General features: G+C 41.3%; 1 protein-coding gene across 1 annotated transcript in view; it reads left to right on the top strand.

The window, feature by feature from the left end:
- Positions 1 to 19,961, top strand: part of plch2a (phospholipase C, eta 2a) — a 59,117-nt gene that overhangs the window by 26,091 nt on the left and 13,065 nt on the right. Inside the window, exons 10-20 of the mRNA XM_061687473.1 lie at positions 988 to 1,095; positions 5,378 to 5,530; positions 6,942 to 7,040; positions 8,139 to 8,239; positions 9,132 to 9,220; positions 15,203 to 15,385; positions 15,583 to 15,690; positions 16,471 to 16,595; positions 16,743 to 16,827; positions 19,556 to 19,702; positions 19,863 to 19,942. Coding sequence (XP_061543457.1) covers positions 988 to 1,095; positions 5,378 to 5,530; positions 6,942 to 7,040; positions 8,139 to 8,239; positions 9,132 to 9,220; positions 15,203 to 15,385; positions 15,583 to 15,690; positions 16,471 to 16,595; positions 16,743 to 16,827; positions 19,556 to 19,702; positions 19,863 to 19,942 — 1,278 coding nt within the window. The remainder of the gene's footprint in view (positions 1 to 987; positions 1,096 to 5,377; positions 5,531 to 6,941; positions 7,041 to 8,138; positions 8,240 to 9,131; positions 9,221 to 15,202; positions 15,386 to 15,582; positions 15,691 to 16,470; positions 16,596 to 16,742; positions 16,828 to 19,555; positions 19,703 to 19,862; positions 19,943 to 19,961) is intronic.

Genomic DNA, 19,961 nt, shown 5'->3' on the forward strand with positions numbered 1-19,961 from the left:
CCGGTCAATCGCAGAGCACATATAGACAACAAAAACACTCACATTCGTGCCTGTTGGTGATTTAGTTTCTTTAATTAACCGAACTTGCGTGTTTTTGGAATGTGGGAGGACGGCGGAGAAAATCGACGCTAGCACGGTTAGAACATGCAAACTCCTCACAGAAAGGCTGAAGCCAAGATTCAATCACAGATCATGCTAGTAACGGTAACCTGCCCTCCACTGGCAGGGCACAGATGTATCGTGCAGAAGTTAATGAGATGGCACTGCCACCGAATGCTTTCAGTGAAGAGAAGGCTCTGTGCCAATACCTGACATGACATAAATGTCTCAACCTACTTGCTGCTCCAGAACCACGACTTGTGTGTCCATCTCAGCAGTATTATATACTGTAATAGTAATGGCATCAGTGTGAGAGCACTTGGGAAAATGCCACAAACTTCATGATGAGGCTGCATTACTGAAGTTAGCTTCAGAATGTACCACCAAGTTTTTACGAGACATGCTGCAGGCTACTGTGCATCTATGGCTTACTGTATCTTATTGAACTGAACTGATCATGCAATGAATGCACTGTACAGTAGGTGGAAGCTCAATTTTTGATACTTGGAAGAAGCGACTGCTTGAGCTGCACTAATGAACTGAAATTTAAGATTGCAAGGTTCCATATTGATGGGAACACTGAGAATGACCAAAAACTGAGAGCACAAGGATGCTGAGGATGAATTTAGTGGGCTACTAAACACAGCTAAAGAAGTGATGTTTTATTGATGACATGTTCTGAGTGTTACCTAACACATTCTTGTTTAATTTCTTTAGCTTTTTCTTTTTAGTCACCAGATGCTTGTTTACTAATTTGTATTTCCTGTAGTAATGTAATGCAAAATACACTTTGCAAGGATACTATTACATTCTCAATCCTATGCAATTTGCTCAATATTTTAGTTTGTCTGCAATTATATTTCTGAATATCACATTTTTTTCAATCAGGGTAAAAAATTACCTCCAAACATTGATGAAAACGCAGAGGAGGGCGATGTGTCAGATGAAGACAGTGCAGATGAGATGGAGGATGACTGCAAGCTGATGAATGGGGATGTATGTATGACCTTTTTTTCTTTTTTTTACTGAAATCAGGTTAAGAATCTGACACTGGAATGTGAACTTTGTCTGTTTCCTCTTCAATGGTATTTGCTTTCATGAAAACGGAATGTCTAAGGCTTTCTCCAATTTATGTATACCTCACGATGCATTAATGTGAATTTTATTGGTGGTGAAATAACATTTGGAAATGTCAGTTGTTCAGACACCCGTTTGTGCAATCTATCATTTAACAATTAGTTAAATACATTCCTTGATGTGGAAAACTGACCCATCATGTTTACTTTGTGAACATAAATACAGTAAGGCTCAACAGTTGAATCAGTTGCTTTGCAGCTAAACTCTGCCATCATGTGGCTACCATTAGCATGGGCATAATTGTGGTGGGGTAATCACATTTTAAAGCAGCTTCATAAAGTCAGCCTGTCATCTATATACAGTAGATATTTGTATATAGTGCACATCAAGAACCATGCTTTATCCACTTGAAATGTATGAATTATAAATTATAATTCATCTGTGCATGTTTTTTAAGCACCGCCAGCTATACACTGGGCACGGAAAGTATTCAGACCGCCTTAAATCTTTCACTATTTGTTATATTGCAATATTGTTATATCGCAGCCATTTGCTAAAATCATTTATTTTTTTTCCCTCTATGTACACACAGTACCCCATTATGTTTGACAGAAAAAAAAACAGAATTGTTGAATTTTTTGCAGATTTATTACAACCCCAATTCCAATGAAGTTGGGACGTTGTGTTAAACATAAATATAAACAGAATACATCCATCCATCCATTTTCTGAGCCGCTTCTCCTCACTAGGGTCGCGGGCGTGCTGGAGCCTATCCCAGCTGTCATCGGGCAGGAGGCGGGGTACACCCTGAACTGGTTGCCAGCCAATCGCAGGGCACATACAAACAAACAACCATTCGCACTCACATTAACACCTACGAGCAATTTAGAGTTGTCAATTAACCTACCATGAATGTTTTTGGGATGTGGGAGGAAACCGGAGTGCCCGGAGAAAACCCGCGCAGGCGCGGGAAGAACATGCAGACTCTACACAGAATACAACGATTTGCAAATCATGTTCAATCTATATTTAATTGAATACACTACAAAGATATTTAATGTTCAAACTGATCAACTTTATCGTTTTTAGCAAATAATCATTAACTTAGAATTTTATGGCTGCAACAGGTTCCTAAAAAGCTGGGACAGGGTCATGTTTACCACTGTGTTATATCATCTTTTCTTTTAACAACACTCAATAAATGTTTGGGAACTGAGGACACTAATTGTTGAAGCTTTTTAGATGGAATTCTTTCCCATTCCTGCTTGATGTACAGCTTCAGCTGTTCAACAGTCCGGGGTCTCCGTTGTCGTATTTTACGCTTCTTAATGCGCCATACATTTTCAATGGGAGACAGATCTGGACTGCAAGCAGGCCAGTCAAGTACCCGCACTCTTTTACTATGAAGCCATGCTGTTGTAACGCGTGCAGAATGTGGTTTGGCATTGTCTTGCTGAAATAAGCAGGGGCGTCCATGAAAAAGACGTTGCTTGGATAGCAGCATATGCTTCTCTGAAACCTGTATGTACTTTTCAGCATTAATGGTGCCTTCACAGATGTGTAAGTTACCCATGCCATTGGCACTAACACAGCCCCATACCGTCACAGATGCTGGCTTTTGAACTTTGCGTCCATAACAGTTCCTTTCCTCTTTGGCCCGGAGGACACAACGTCCACAATTTCCAAAAACAAGTTGAAATGTGGACTCGTCGGACCACAGAACACTTTTCCACTTTGCATCAGTCCGTCTTAGATGAGCTCGGGGCCAGAGAAGCCGGCACTGTTTCTGGGTGCTGTTGATAAATGGCTTTTGCTTTGCATAGTAGAGTTTTAAGTTGCGCTGAACTGTATTTACTGACATTGGTTTTCTGAAGTGTTCCTGAGCCCATGTGCTGGTATCCTTTTCACATTCATGTCAGTTTTTGATGCAGTGCCGCCGGATCGACAGTCACGGGCATTCGATGTTGGTTTTCGGCCTTGCCGCTTACATGTAGCGATTTCTCCAGATTCTCTGAAACTTTTGATGATATTATGGACCGTAGATGATGAAATCCCTAAATTCCTTGCAATTGTACGTTGAGGAACATTGTCCTTAAACTGTTTGACTATTTTCTCACGCACTTGTTCACAAAGAGGTGAACCTCGCCCCATTTTTGCTTGACTGAGCAATTCAGGGAAACTCCTTTTTTACCCAATCATGGCACCCACCTGTTCCCAATTAGACCGTTCACCTCTGGGGTGTTCCAAACAGGTGTTTGATGAGCATTCCTCAACTTTCTCAGTCTTTTTTGCCACCTGTCCCAGCTTTTTTGGAACGTGTTGCAGCCAAAAAATTCTAAGTTAATGATTATTTGCTAAAACAATAAAGTTTATCAGTTTGAATATTAAATATTTTGTCTTTGTAGTATATTCAATTAAATATAGGTTGAACATTATTTGCAAATCATTGTATTCTGTTTTTATTCATGTTTAACACAACATCCCAACTTCATTGGAATTAGGGTTGATGTATGTATGTATGTATATATATATATATATATATATATATATATATATATATATATATATATATTGGGGTTGTAAAAAAAAAAAACAACTGAAATATCACACAGCCGTAAGTATTCAGACTCTTTGCTGTGACACTCATATATTCACCTCAGGTTCTGTCTATTTCTTCTGATCATCGTTGAGATGGTTGTACACCTTCATTGGAGTCCAGCTGTTTTGCGTATACTGATTGGACTGGATTAGTAAAGCCACACACCTGTCTATAGAAGACCTTACAGCTCACAGTACATGTCAGAGCAAATGAGATTCATGAAGTCAAAGGAACTGCCTGAAGAGCTCAGAGACAGAATTGTGGCAAGGCACAGATCTGGCCAAGGTTAAAAAAAAATGTCTGCTGCACTTAAGGTTCCTAAGAGCACAGTGACCTCCATAATCCTTAAATGGAAGATGTTTTCGCACCACCAGAACCTTTCCTAGAGCTGGCCGTCCGGCCAAACTGAGCAGTCGGGGGAGAAGAGCCTTGGTGAGCGAGGTAAAGAAGAACATAAAGATCACTGTGGCTGAGCTCCAGAGATGCAGTCGGGAGATGGGAGAAAGTTCTAGAAAGTCAACCATCAGTGCAGCCCTCCAACAGTCGGGGCTTTATGGCAAAGTGGCCTGACGGAAGCCTCTCCTCAGTGCAACACACACGAAAGCTCGCATGGAGTTTGATTTTATAAAAAAAAAAAAAAAAAAAAAAAAAAACACTTGAAGGACTCCAAGATGGTGATACATAAGATTCTCTGGTCTGATGAGACCAAGATAGAACTTTTCGGCCTTAATTTTAAGCGGAAAGTGTGGAGAAACCCAGGCACTGCTCATCACCTGGCTAATACAGTCCCAACATGAAGCATATTGGTGGCAGCATCATGCTGTGGGGATGTTTTTCAGCTGCAGGGACAGGACCACTGGTTGCAATCGATGGAAAGTACAAGCATCGGGATATCCTGGACGAAAATGTTCTCCAGAATGCTCAGGACCTCAGACTGGGCCGAAGGTTCACCTTCCAACAAGACAATGACCCTAAGCACACAGCTAAAATAACGAAGGAGTGGCTACACAACAACTACGTGACTCTTCTTGAATGGCCCAGCCAGAGCCCTGACTTAAACCCAATTGAGCATCTCTGGAGAGAGCCGAAAATGGCTGTCCACCAACGTTCACCATCCAACCTGACAGAACAGGAGAGGATCTGCATGGTGGAATGGCAGAGGATCCCCAAATCAGGTGTGAAAAACTGCATCATTCTCAAAAAGACTCATGGCTGTATGAGCTCAAAAGGGTGCTTCTACTAAATACTGAGCAAAGGGTCTGAATACTTATGGTTGTGTGATATTTCAGTTTTTCTTTTTTAATAAATCTGCAAAAATTTCAACAATTCCGTTTTTTGTTTTTGTTTTGTGGGGTGCTGTGTGTACATTAATGAGGGGAAAAATGAATCTAAATGATTTTAGCAAATGGCTGCAATATAACAAAGTTTATATGTTAAATTTAAGGAGGTCTGAATTCTTTCTGTACCCACTGCATGTTGAATCTGGGTACAAGTCTATTAAATTTCTACATGTAGCCATACGGTTTGTCTCACTTGAACACAAGTGTTTTCCATTTTTTCATCACTGCTTTTTAATTTCATTACGTTTTTACCCGCCTCCAGCAGATGTCTGCCAGGAAGCAAGTGGAGAACATAGCTAAGAAAAAGTTGGATAACCTGATGAAAGAGTCCAAGATTCGAGACAGAGAAGACCCAGACAGTTTTACAATCGCGGCACTTCCACCCGCTGGGCATTTCGATGAAACTGGCTCGAAGGTATGTCAGATTAAACATCCATACAGTAGATGGTAAATACAAGGCTAAAATGCAATTACTCATGCTAAAAAAAATCAAACCTGCCCAAGAATTAAATGAATTTTTGCTCATGATAGTCTAGTCATAACTTGTGTATGTACTCTCATGAAAACATTTTTGGAACATCGAGGATCCACATTATGTTTTCCAGCAGCATTACATCTGTTTAGTAATAATGAACATACATAAACATCAACAAAAATGTACTTTTAAAAATGCCATTCATTAGTAAGTTAACAAATATTTTTTTTTTACTCACAATAAAAGGATGTTTTCCACCTATATGTATTGTATATGTATTGTAGCATATATGAGTTGAATAAAAATGTACCGTAATTGCTTTAGGAGAAAAGAACAAGCAGGAAGCGACCCCTGCATTACTTCCGGTTTAGCGTAATTTTAAATTACAACATTATAAATCAAGCTATTTTATCTAGTAAAGGGGCACCACGTCACTTTTTAGACTTACAAAAATTCAGGACAAAGTGACGACAAACCTTTTATCCATCCTCTCTAATCCCTGTAACAAATGTTTCAAGTGTATGTGATTATTGAGAACACTGTCATATTTGCAATGTGGCATTCGTGTTGTGTGGGGTGAAACACTTCATCCGGTTCAGTTGACAACAGATTTGACATCAGACATTCAAATTTGCAGAAATACAGTCACTAGTGGCATTCGTGTAAAGTTCTTAAAATATTAGGTCACATTCAAGTCCAGTGAAGACTGTAATTAGTTAATCCAGGTTTGCAGTGGCTTCCCGCCACCTGTGGATGTCGCTAGTGCCCCGTCCACTGTCCCAGCCCAGACGGGCAGGTGTCACAGAATACAGCACGAAGGAGCAGTCTTTGTTGATGAACCTCTTCAGGCTGGCTGGTGGTGGAAGTTAATTAATATAGTGTTCTGGTCTGAAACCAGATGTCGGTGTCTCAGCTTTGATGCTCCTTGGGCTTGTAATTCACTTAGCGTTCGCGTTAGAAACCAATGTCTGTGTCTCAGCTTTGATGCTCCTGGGCTTGTAATTCACTTAGTGTCTGTGTGCGAAGTTGAATCTGCCGTGCTCCTCCTTTGATACGTGCACCAGACCTTCTTTAGATGTCTTTTGTGTATACAGACTGGCTCCGCGGGGCAGCCGAGGGAGGTATGCGGAACAGCATGAGACTGGGGGTGCTGGGTTTCATCTTTAATGGCGTGTCCATTACACTGTCGATAGTCTTATTAAATTACCATAAGAACAAGATTGTCAGTGTATGCATTTGTGAAGCTTTATAAAGTAATTTACAGTCAACTCATCATTATTACCTTACACCTTCCAGAAAATAGTACTGATGTCACATTCCCAAAATGTGTGTCACTCACTCCTTCTGACAGGCTAAAGGGCAGGATGGATCAGTCACGTCGGACGAGGCCAACACCAGCAGCAATAAGCGCACCGGCCACTCGTTCATTGGGAGCTTCTCAAAACGCAAGGTTTGCTTTTTGTCTGCTTCTGTTTGTTCTGCCCTCACACACACACACAGTAAATTATCTTCTTGGCAACAATAGTAAGGTTGGTTGCACCTCTTAAATAATGCTGAATTGGTATCTATTAAACCTATCCGTCTCAGAGTGGTATTCAATGGGGCCTTTGGCTACTGCAGCCCTTCAGCTTCAAGGTTCGTGTTATCCATTCAGATATGCTCTACTGCATTATTTATTTATTTTTTTCCCCAAACCATAAAACTGACACTCAGCACACATTCTCAGGTATGCACACATCCTCAAAATTTTACAAATACAAATAAACACACACCCAAAAAAAGACAAATACAATGGACCCCTGCGTTTCGTGGGGGATAGGGACCAGGCTGGACCGCGAATACCAAAAATCCGCAGATAACTGACGCTCATTATAATTGCAGAAAACTGACACTCACTGAAAAAAATAGTGTGTGTATATATATATATATATATATAAATATTAAAAAAAATATTTCCTAAACCCCCAAAATTCTTAAGTCAGGATGACCTGCAAATAAGTTTTTTGGGGGTTAGGCCCCCCCGCCCCCCCAAAAGAAAAAAAAAGGAAAAAAATTGATAAAGATTTATGCAAATATGTGAATCTGCGGGTGCCGAACTGCGAGAATGCGGGGTCTACTGTACAGTAAATCCTCTCTATTCCTGGGGATAGGGATCACAATAGTGAACGTCTGTGAGTAATAAGACACCAGCCTAAAAATGTTTGTAATTGCCTATAGATGCCAAAAGGTAGCGGCAAAGCACTATTTTTCTATGAAACAAGGATATGGAGTGACTAAATAAACCCCTTTAGTTTAACATAGTTGCTTGGCACCAAGATGCCACCAGAAGCAATATTTTTATATTAGATGTGGCTTTGACCTGAGCACAAAAACAGCGAATAGGTGCATTTTTCAGCGGATAATGGAGGATGCCTTCCCTCTCCAAAGATCTGCAACAAGGGGAATGCTGAAGCGTGAATATGAGGGACTTCACTGTACAAAATGTTCACAATAATGAGTTATTCCCAATGAAGACAATCAATTTCATTCTGTGCTGTTACCATAACAGAAAAAAATAAATAAGATGAAGAAGACCTCAAGCTTGGAAGACACAGATACGGACCAAGAAAGTTCCAGCAGTGCATCTCGAGCACCCCTACATCACAACAAGTAAGACACACAAACGTGACTTTTATTCTCTACAGGGCACGTATACTTTATATATTGCTGTAATATTTCGATATAGGGAATATCTTGCGTCTCCAACTCTGTTACGTCATTGTTGTTAATTCTCCCTGGTTCCTGTTCTGCCCTAAATTCCCCAAAATCTAAATCAATCAATCAATCAAAACTCTCAACCATGGTTGACTTTACCACTCTCTATTTAGGTCTTTGTTACGTCATGTCGTCATCCAACGTGGTTGAAAAAAGTAATGAGCATATTTTGATCAATTTGACAAATGTTTTCAAATGTAGGGACTAAAAGTAATAATAATAATGATGATAAGAATAATAAATTTTATTTATCGGTGGCTTTATGAGCACCCAAGGTCACCTTACAAAGCAAATAAAAACAAGGAAGCAACAACAATAGAACAAGTGCAGATAATAAAAACATACAGATAACATTTCAATATAAAAGTAAGTGTAAACAGTGTGTCAAATAAAATGAACCAAATGAATTGGAGATTAAATCATGTAAACAAAAGGCTCGAAACCCAATGGTGGTGTAGAGAGGAGGTCGTCGACGTAGCAGTGGAAAGGGAAATATTTACGGAAGATATTGCCAAGGGGAATAAGATAAACAGAAGGGGGCCAAGAACTGAACACCGGAAGTAACCGGAAAAGGTATCAGAAAAGTAAATACTCAAGTAAAGTACCGATACCTGAATCATCTATTTACAGTGATCAAGTACTGTAATGAAGTATTTGCACTCAGTTACTTCCAACTACTGCTTTCTACAGTTTTTGATGAAATAACATCTGTTCCTGCTATGTATAAAAGCTTTTTAAATAATATTATTTAAATACGTCTGATTTATCATTTATGTCCAATTTCCAGAAAGAAGAAAACCATGAAGTTATCCAGAGCCCTGTCTGACCTGGTCAAATACACTTGCTCTGTGGGCCTGTATGATGTTGAAGCGCAAGGTGTGTTCACTGCTCTTGCCCGCACACTCAGATTCTTGAGTTGACTGCATAGATAAGAAAGACACATGCCAATTATTACTGTAAAATTACCTAGATTGAACCAATCAATTTCCATGTTATTTAGCATAGGGCAGTAAACAATGATCCTGATGCAAGACGAAAACAGAATCACTGTTAAATGCCTCATATGAATAATGTAAAACAAAAAAAGTATTTGGCTTTCAAATAATGTAGCCCTATGGGAGGCACAAGCCAGTGCAAACTGAAGCCCAGATAAATGCAGAGGGTTACGTCAGGAAGAGCATCTGGCTTAAAACTTTGCCAAACAAATATGAGCTTTCATCCAAAGAATTCCATTCCGTATTGGTCGTGGCCCAGGTTAACAACGTTCGCCCCCGGCACCATTAACCTGCAGGGCGCCGGTGGAAATTCAGCTACTGTGAGGCGAAGACAAAGGAGAGGTGAAAAGTGGGTTCTTAGGTAAAAAGAGAAGATGAAAGCACAGAGCCTAGAACTGAATGTGGGGACTTTGAATGTTGGGACTATGACAGGAATACCTCGGGAGTTGGTTGACATGATGGTGAGAAGAAAGGTTGATTATATTGTGTGTCCCGGAGAGCAGGTGGAAAGTCAGTAAGGCTAGAACTTTAGGGGCAGGGTTCAAATTATTTTACCATGGTTTAGATGGGAAGGGAAATGGAATAGGGGTTATTTTATTGGAAGAGTTAGCTAATAATGTCTTGGAGGTGAAAAGAGTATCAGATCGAGTGATGAGGCTGAAACCTCAAATTAAGGGTGTTTTTTATAATGCAATTAGTGGCTATGCCCCACAGGTAGGATGTGGCCTAGAGGTGAAATAGAAATTCTTGAAGGAGTTAGACGAAGTACTTCTGAGCATCCCAGACAGAGAGAGAGTTGTGAATGGTGCAGATTGTAATGGACATGTTGGTGAAGGAAACGGAGGTGATAAAGAAGTGATGGGTAAGTTTGGCATCCAGGAAAGGAACTTGGAGGGACAGATGATGGTAGACTTTGCCAAAAGGAATGACATGACAGTAGTGAAAACTTCTTTTCCAGAAGAGGCAGCTCCATAGGTTGACCTACAAGTGCGGAGGTAGAAGCACGCAGGTGGATTACATCTTGTGCAGTGTAATCTGAAGGAGGTTACTGACTGTAAGGTATTGGTAGGAGAGAGTGTGGCCAAACAGCATAGGATTTGTGGTGTGTAAAATGACTCTGGTGGTGGGGAGGAAGATTAAGAAGACAAAGCCAGAGCAGAGAACCATGTGGTGGAAGCTGAGAAAGGAAGAGGGTTGTGCGGCTTTTAGAGAAGAGGTGAGACAAGCTCTCGGTGGACAGGAAGAGCTTCCAGAAGACTGGACCACTACAGCCAAGGTGATCAGAGAGACAGGCAAGAGAGTACTTGGTGTATCTTCTGGTAGGAAATGGGAGAAGGAGACTTGGTGGTGAAACCTCAAAGTACAGGAAATCATACAAGGAAAGAGGATAGCGAAGAAGTGAGACACTGAGAGGACCGAAGAGAGGAGAAAGGAATACATGGAGATGCGTCGTAGGGCACAGGTAGAGGTGGCAAAGGCCAAACAAGAGTTATATAATGGTATAATTGACATGTATGCCAGGTTTGACACGAAAGAAGGAGAAAAAGACCTATAGAGGTTGGCCAGAAAGAGGGATAGCGATGGGAAGGATGTCCAGCAGGTTAGGGTGATTAAGGATAGAGATGGAAATATTGACTGGTGCCAGTAGTGTGCTGGATAGATGGAAAGAATACTTCGGGGAGTTGATGAATGAGTAAAATGAGAGAGAAGGAAGAGGAGACGAGGCAAGTGGTGGACCAGGAAGTGGCAATGATTAGTAAGGGGGAAGTTAGAAAGGCATTAAAGAGGATGAAAAATGGAAAGGCAGTTGGTCCTGATGACAAACCTGTGGAGGAATGGAAGCATCTATGAGAGGTGGGTGTGGAGTTTTTGGCCAAGTTGTTCAACAGAATTCTAGAGGGTGAGTAGATGCCTGAGGAATGGAGTGTGCTGGTGCCCATTTTTAAGAACAAGAGTGATGCGCAGAGCTTTGGGAACTATAGAGGAATAAAGTTGATGAGCCACACAATGAAGTTATGGGAAAGAGTGGTGGAGGCTAGACTGAGGACAGATGTGAGTATTTACAGTATGGTTTCATGCCTAGAAAGAGTACCACAGATACATTATTTGCCTTAAGGATGTTGATGGAAAAGTACAGAGAATGTCAGAAGGACCTACATTGTGTCATTGTAGCTCAAGAGAAAGCCTATGACAGAGTACCTAGAAAGGAACTGTGGTACTGCATGTGCAAGTCTGGAGTGGCATAGAAGTATGTTTGAATAGTACAGGACATGTATGAGGGCAGCAAAACAGTGGTGAGGTGTGCTCTGTAGGTGTGACTGAGGAATTTAAGGTGGAGGTGGGACTGCATCAGGGATTAGCCCTGAGCCCCTTCCTGTTTGCAGTGGTGATGGATAGGCTGACAGGTGAGATTAGACTGGAATCCCCGTGGACAATGATGTTCGCAGATGACATTGTGATCTGCAGTGAAAGCAGGGAGCAGGTGCAGTAACAGTTAGAAAGGTGGAGGCATGCACTGGAAAGGAGAGGAATGAAAATAAGTCAAAGTAAGACAGAGTATATGTGCATGTGCAATGTGACAACAAACTCAAGACAAAAAAATTGGCAGCATGTTGCAATGGAATTGTAGGTTAGCTATTTAAGAAGTTGAGGGAAGAAGCTGTTGGAATGTCTGCTAGTTCTAGTTTGCATTGATCGGTAGCGCCTACCAGAGGGAAGGAGTTGGAAGAGCTGGTGACCAGGATGTGGAGGGTCCAAGAGGATTTTGCACGCTCTTGTCTTAGTTCTGGCAGCGTGCAAGTCCTCAAGGGTCGGTAGGGCAGTACCGACAATCTTTTCAGCAGTTTTGATTGTCCGTTGCAGTCGGAGTTTGTCCTTTTTTGTAGCAGCACCAAACCAGACTGTGATGGAAGAACACAGGACTGATTCGATGACCGCTGTGTAGCTCCTCGGCAGCTCCTGTGGCAGGCCGTGCTTCCTCAGAAGCCGCAGAAAGTAGATCCTCTGCTGGGCCATTTTGACGACGGAGTTGATGTTGACCGCCCACTTCAGGTCCTGAGAGACTGTAATTCCCAGGAATTTGAAGGTCTTGACGGTTGACACTAGCCAGCTGGACAGTGTGAGGGGCAGCTGTGGCGAAGGTTGACTCCTGAAGACCACGTCATCTCTCCAGTCTTGAGCGTGTTCAGTTCCAGGTTGTGTCGGCCGCACCACAGCTCCAGCCGCTCCACTTCCTGTCGATATGCAGACTCGTTACCGTCTTTGATGAGGCCGACGACAGTGGTGTCATCTGCAAACTTCAGGAGTTTGACAGCCGGGTGCGTTGAGGTGCAGAGAGAGAAGACCAGCGGCGAGAGGACACAACCTTGGGGTGCCCCAGTCCTGATGCTGCATGTGGATGAGGTGGCCTCACCTACTGTGTCCTGCCCATCAGAAAGCTATAAATCCACTGGCAGATGGCATGCGAGACGTTGAGTTGGAGAAGCTTGGAGGAAATGAGTTCAGGGATGATGGTGTTGAACGCTGAGCTGAAGTCCACAAACAGGATCTTCGCGTAGGTCCCCGCGCTTTCGAGGTGTTCTAGGATGAAGTGCAGTCCCGTGTTGACTGCATCATCCGGAGACCTGTTTGCTCGTTAGGCAAACTGCAGGGGGTCCAGCAGGGGACCTGTGACGCTCTTGAGGTTGTCCAGGACAAGACGTTCAAAGAACCTCATGACCACAGATGTCAAGACGACAGGCCTGTAGTCATTTAGACCTGAGATTGTAGGTTTCTTGGGGACTGGAATGATGGTGGCGCGTTTGAAACAGGATGGAACTTCGCACAGTTCCAGAGATCTATTGAAGATCTGTGTGTGGACTGGAGCGACCTGGTCCGCGCAGACTTTGAGGCAGGATGGGGACACATAGTCTTGACCTGCCGCTTTGTTAATCTTTTGTTGTATGAAGATGCGTCTCACAACCTGTTCATGGATGGTTCACGCAGAAGTCAGTGGTGTAATTGTGGTCGGTGGTCCGGTTGGGTGGGTGTGGGGTGTGAAAGTGTCCTTTTCAAATCCACAGTAGAAGGTATTCAAGTCGTTGGCTTGTCTACTATTATTCTCTTCTTGGGGTGATCTTCGCTTGTAATTTGTCAGCAATTGTAATGCATGCCAGACTGATTTAGAGTTGTTGCTGTTAAAATGTTTTTCCAACTTTGCTGCATAGTTTCTTTTTGCTATCTAAATTTCTTTAGTCAGCTAGTTTCTAGTGCGATAATACAGGGCCCTGTCCCCGCTTTGATATGCGTCCTCCGTATCTTGGCGAAGTTGCTTAAGTTTGGCAGTGAACCACGGCTTGTTATTGAATGTGCGAAATGACTTTGTTGGTACAAGCACATCTCCACAGAAACTAATATAGGATGTGTCTGGATATTCATCCAGACTGGCAGGTGAATTTTCAAAGATACGCCAGTCTGTGCAGTCTAAACAGCTTTGAAGTTCTGTCTTTGCTTCATTGGTCCACTTTTTCATTGTTTTCACTGTAGGCTTCACGCATTTACGTTCGGTATTAAGTGAAATAAGCAGTGATCCGACAAGCCCAGTGCTGCACGAGGTTTGGCACGGTATGTGTTCTTTAGCGTAGTATGGCAGTGGTCTTATGTTATTTTCCCTGGTAGGACAGTCGATGTGCTGCTTGCATTTAGGGAGTTCGTGGTTGAGTTTAGATTTGTTAAAGTCAAAAAGAATGAGGGGTGAGTCTGGGTGTTTTTTTTTTCAATTTTGTTGACTTGTTCAGCGAGCATTAGCAGTGCAGCGTTCGTGTTAGCTTGAGGCGAATGTAAACACCGGCGAGAATGAATGATGCGAACTCACGAGGCGAGTAGAATGGCTCACAGTTAAAAAAACAGCGACTCTAAATGCGGGCTGCAGTGTGTGCTGAGCTCCGTGACGTCCGTATACCATTTGTCGTTGCTATAGAAGCATATCCCGCCACCTTTTGTTTTCCCCGATGATTTCATGTCGTGGTCTGCCCGGTGAAGATGGAAGCCGGGAAGCATGACGCCGCCATCGGGTAAAGCCTCACAAAGCCAAGTCTCCGTAAAGCACATGGAGGAGGAACGCCCAAAGTCTTTACTGGTCTTTATCAGAAGATGAAGCTCGTCCATTTTGTTGGGTAGGGAGCGTAGATTCGCGAGGTGGATCGACGGAAACGCCAATCTGTATCCTCTCTTGCGAAGCTTCACTTGGATGTCAGCTCGCTTCACTTGGATGTCGGCTCGCTTCCCTCTGTGGTGCCGCCTTGGTGCCGAAAAAACTGAGTGGATTTGCAAAGGTTGGTGAAAGAAAGTCCGGAGTAGACTCCTTGATGTTTAGCAAGTCTCCCCTTGTGTAAGTGAGTTCTGTAATGTCTCCAAAGACGAACGAAAAACACAAAAACAAAAACAATACTTGAGAGCGCGTAACCGAGGCATCCAGACGGTAGGCGCCATCGTGTGAGAAGGTTGATGGATGTCGTGAAGGAAGACATGTGGACAGTTGGTGTTAGAGAGGAATATGCAGGAGATAGGCTTACATGGAAAAGGATAACACGCTGTGGCGACCCCTAACGGGACAAGCCGAAAGGAAAAGATGTGGCTTTCAAATAAATTTAAGAAATTATGCAATATAATAAAATATACAGTGTGATCTGCTCACCATGCAGTCACCTCCTTACAGAGAATTGTATTATTGTTTTCATTTTTTTCCCCAAAATCTCACCACAGTAACTCGCTACAAACAAGTCCATGGGGAAATTGCTTCAGGTCTGTGCCAAATAATGTGCTGCTTATAATTGGACAGTCTTTCTTAAATTATTTGCTTATGTCTGTTTGTCATCAATGGCAGCTAATTGCAGCTGGCAGGTTTCATCCCTGAGTGAAACCAAAGCCCATCAGGTCATGCAGCAGAAAGCCAGCTCCTTCAACCACTTTAACCAGCGACAACTCTCACGCATCTACCCCTCTTCCTATCGTGTGGACTCTTCAAACTTCAACCCTCAGCCCTTCTGGAATGCAGGCTGCCAACTTGGTACGCTCTTGCACACGTCACCACTTTGACCTCCTCTACTCTTTAAAAATAAAGTTTATATACAGTACAGTAACTATTGCTGCTCACTATTCATCGTACAGCTGCAGTTGCTGGTGTTTCGTTTCTTTACAAGTTGTCACAACACCTTGTGGGCTGATGTTCATCTTGTTGATAGTAGTAATTGACTTTAATTACAGTTGCACTCAACTACCAGTCTGAGGGTCGGGTACTTCAGCTCAACAGAGCCAAGTTCTATAGCAATGGCAACTGTGGCTTCATCCTCAAACCCAGATGCATGTGTGAAGGTGAGTCTGCATAAATGGAAATATTTTTCATGTAGGTATTTTATATAGTGTTTAACAATCTTTCCTTCTCCCTTTGACTTCTTGACATCGAAAAACGGGTTCTTGATTGTTCGTACACCTAATTTGAAGTGTACCATGCGCACATTTGACACAAAGAAACAACAAACAAATGATGTACTGTACCTTAATTCACTGCCCTTGACGGCTGTTGAATTCAAATATTCATGTTAACACGGAGGACTGGCAGTGAATGACTTAAATCAGACAATATCATATTAGAATGTTGGCTCTTAATTCATGGGTGACAATCATTCACTCAGCTTGTGCTACACGCTGGAATGCATAGCAGTGTCCACTAAACATGTTGAATGGACTAGAAAAAAAAATACAACAACCTCAACCCTAGATAGATAGACAGATACAGTATGTATCATATATACAATATGACATCGGGCGGAATCCTCCTATCTCCAAAGCCATCACTTTTCAGGAAAACAAAACAAAAAAGGCACATTTTTGGAACCATTAACATTGCATCCTTAAAGAGAGCAAGCCATTTTTAACACTTAAAAATGTTTGTCAATAATTTGTAAAAAATAAAAATAAAAATAAAAAATAGCATACCCACGAGGAGACTGACCAATAGTATCGATTTGTGAAAAAAAATCAGAAATTTACCAAATTTGAACATGGGAGGTTTGGGCCCGACGTCCACGTTATGCAAAGCATACCAATTATGTTCGCAGCTAATAAGTGAACAGTGTTTGATGTACGTTTCAGGTGCCTTTAACCCCAATTTGGAGGATCCACTGCCAGGTCAGATGACGAAACAACTGGTGTTGAAGATCATCAGTGGACAGCAGCTGCCCAAACCCAAAGACTCTATGCTGGGGGACAGAGGAGAGGTAGAACACTTGCTTGTTTTCGCAGGAGAATACTTGGATGCATATGTTCATATTAAACTTACTTGCATCAGTAACATAGTGGCTTTAAGTGAAATTAGGTAATTTACTCAAATCATATTGTTATGCTATGTTCCCGTCCCACATCAGATCATTGATCCCTTTGTGGAAGTGGAGATCATTGGCCTTCCAGTGGACTGCTCCAAGGAGCAAACTCGAGTGGTGGATGATAACGGTGAGTTTCTGGGAAGCACAATGATTCATTTAAACTTGTTCACATTTCAACTCATCTTCAGCCTTTCTGAAGTGTTGTTTGTTGACCGTGGTTTATCTTTCAATTCTGCATTTAACGTACGGGTTAGTTGGGCAAGGTCTTTGTTGTAAAGCAGGGTTTGCACAATCAATTAATGAATAAATGATTAATAAAATGGTAACGTAGGTTCATACCATTTTTGTGGTTTGTACAATACACAATAATAACCATACCTGCCATGTTCTTGTATAATTGGAGAAGTCAGAGCCTAAGATATGGCTTCTGTCTAATGTGCAATGTGAGACATTGAGGAAAACGATAGACAATTGAATTCCCTCCTGTAACCATACTCAACGGAGAGCAATTTAGGAGGCTTAATCAGATTAATAGTGTCTACAGTAATCCCTCATTTATCATGGGTCTTGCGCTCCAGAACACCCTTGCAATACTGTTTTTGTTTGGTATGTAATTAATTAATTAGTGTGTGTGTATATATATATTTATATAAAACGTGAGCATAGTGAACCCATACATATATATACTGTAGGTATGGGTTCCCTATCCTTACTTTCTACCTTACTATATCTGTGACTGAATGTGTGTGACTTTAAATGGCAGGGCCTGGCCTGTTAAAGGGCATCAAAATAAGAATGAAAGTGTAGATTTGCCTGGTTGTTAACTGGCTAAACCTTTTAGCCACTCTGTTTTGAGTTACTTGGCGTAAGTTGTGGAAAACGGCAAGTTATGTGTTCATATGTGCTTGTTTATTTTGTTATCTTTGTTCAATAAAGTGATTGAAAGTGCCCGCTGTGCGGCTGTGTCTATCCTTCACCATGGGTGGAGGGATTACAATTCTTTCTAACTAGCTGTGGTAGTCTAGAATAAATTAGCTAATGATGCTTACTTTACTGTAGATGTGCAGTTGTGCGACTCAGTTATTATAGTAAACAAAAAGTAATAAAATATCTTAAACTAAAATTAAAAAAAACATTTTAGTTAAACAAATAAAATAAAAAATGAAAGTTATTTTTTTAAACGATAACTGAAAATACATTTTACGTTTACAAAATGAACTAAAATTAACTATAATTATACCAAAAATATCCTTTGTTTTCGTCTTTGTCAATTAATTTCATACGTGAGGTTTCAGGGTTGATTTTAAATGTATTTATTTTGGTATGGCCATACAGAAGGTCAAACAGCCATTTGGGAATTGTAGTTCTTTTGCTGTGTGTTGCCTAGAAATGATGCCATCAGGCAGCAGCCATTAGTCAGGCGCCGCCCAACAGATTTGACTGATTTAATATTGCTCTGCTTGTGGGTCACTCAACTCAGTCCAAAACACGATGCTAAGTAATAAATAAATGCTCTCCTTTGTTGGTTCATATATGGACAAATAGTACGTCTGTCTGTCTGTCTATCTGTCTAATATTTTGACAATGACTCTCGCAGATGCAAGCAAGTGGCTTGGAATGGAAGCGGGTGGTATGTGTGGAACACTTCTCAAGGGAAGTAACAGCCACAAGCTGGAAAGTCCTCTCAAGAAGTTTGCAATTTAGCAGCAAGGGAAGGAAAATATGCAAATAAGTACTTGGATTATTCTTATTTTTATTTTTTTTAAAGTCATACTACCGCATCTGTCTCATGACAGAAGCAGTATTATGCACTGCACTTTTTACACTTCAAATTTTGGGGACTGTTATACAGTACCTGTAATTGATTTGTGGATGGTTTTTCATCTGTTAGTAAGTTAATAATTTTTTTGGGGAAATTGTGTTTTTTTTAGTTTTTCTTTATATCTTACACTTGGCAAATATCCTGTATTAAAATAAAACCTAGAATACTGAAACTAATAGAAACTAAACTAAAACAAAGCAGATGAACAAAAAAATAGAAACTAACAGACCTGCTCTCAAAACGGAATTTGAGGAATAAATTAAAAATAATTAAAAAAAAACTATAATGGAAAATCCAAAACTATTCTAACCTTCGTGTAATTACAGTAATCCAGTTGTACTTTGCGGTAGGCACATTGCACTTTATCTTCTTTTATTAAGTCTGAAATGATCTGAAAATTTGGACATTCGTGTTTGCACTCTTTCCTCCTGGCTCAAACTGCAAGAAGTGAACCTCGATATAGCGAGGGACAACTGTATATGTGAAAATGTTGCTGTTATCTATTACTTGTCATAAAGCGGTGACTACACATACAGTAGGTAAAGCATTCTGTAGTGTGAAATAGCACAACCACCTTCTGATATATTTTTACTCTTGACCATGGGAGATGGTGTGTTTGTTATGCTATTTGCACATTGAATCATAAGAGACAGTTCAAAGGAAAGGGAAATCGTGATTTATATTATTTTCTAGGCTCATGAAGCCCAAGTTAAAAGTGCATCATTGGTATCTTTGAATGGGTTCTGATGTATTTTTTATGAGCTGAGCCCAAATAGACATGCTTCACCTGTCTGGAAACAAAAACACACACCCTGAATAATTTATTACTACTGAGCTCAGTTCACTCTATGACACTTACCTTACTCTACTTTCTCTGCCCTCTCCCTCTATCACTTGTCCCTGTTTTTGTCATTAACTTTTCATTTCTTACCTTTACTGTTGTGTACTTCCCACACAATTTGTCCTCCCTCCTGCACTCATTCTACAAATCCATTCTTCAAAACCCAAAATCTTGCTTGGCATGATCCTGCAGGTTTCAACCCGATGTGGGAGGAAACTCTGGTGTTTACAGTCCACATGCCAGAGCTGACCCTTATTCGTTTCCTCGTGTGGGACCACGACCCCATTGGTCAAGACTTCATTGGGCAGCGTACCATCGCCTTCAACAGCATGATGCCAGGTATGACCTACTCATCACCTTCTTTTGGGTTTCTTATCATTTTGTTCTAATTTTAATGCGTCTTGCTGGACGCTGACGAGTGCAGGAAATACATACCTGTGTATTTGCATTTAGATTTACTTATGAATGTCTTTTTTTTTTTTTTTTTTTCTGTGTGTAGGTTATCGCCATGTGTACTTAGAAGGTATGGAGGAGGCTTCCATCTTTGTTCATGTAGCTGTACATGACATCGCTGGTAAGGTAGGTACTGCTACTTAAG

Source organism: Phycodurus eques, chromosome 1, assembly GCF_024500275.1.
Source record: "Phycodurus eques isolate BA_2022a chromosome 1, UOR_Pequ_1.1, whole genome shotgun sequence".
NCBI classification, from domain to species: Eukaryota; Metazoa; Chordata; class Actinopteri; order Syngnathiformes; family Syngnathidae; genus Phycodurus; species Phycodurus eques.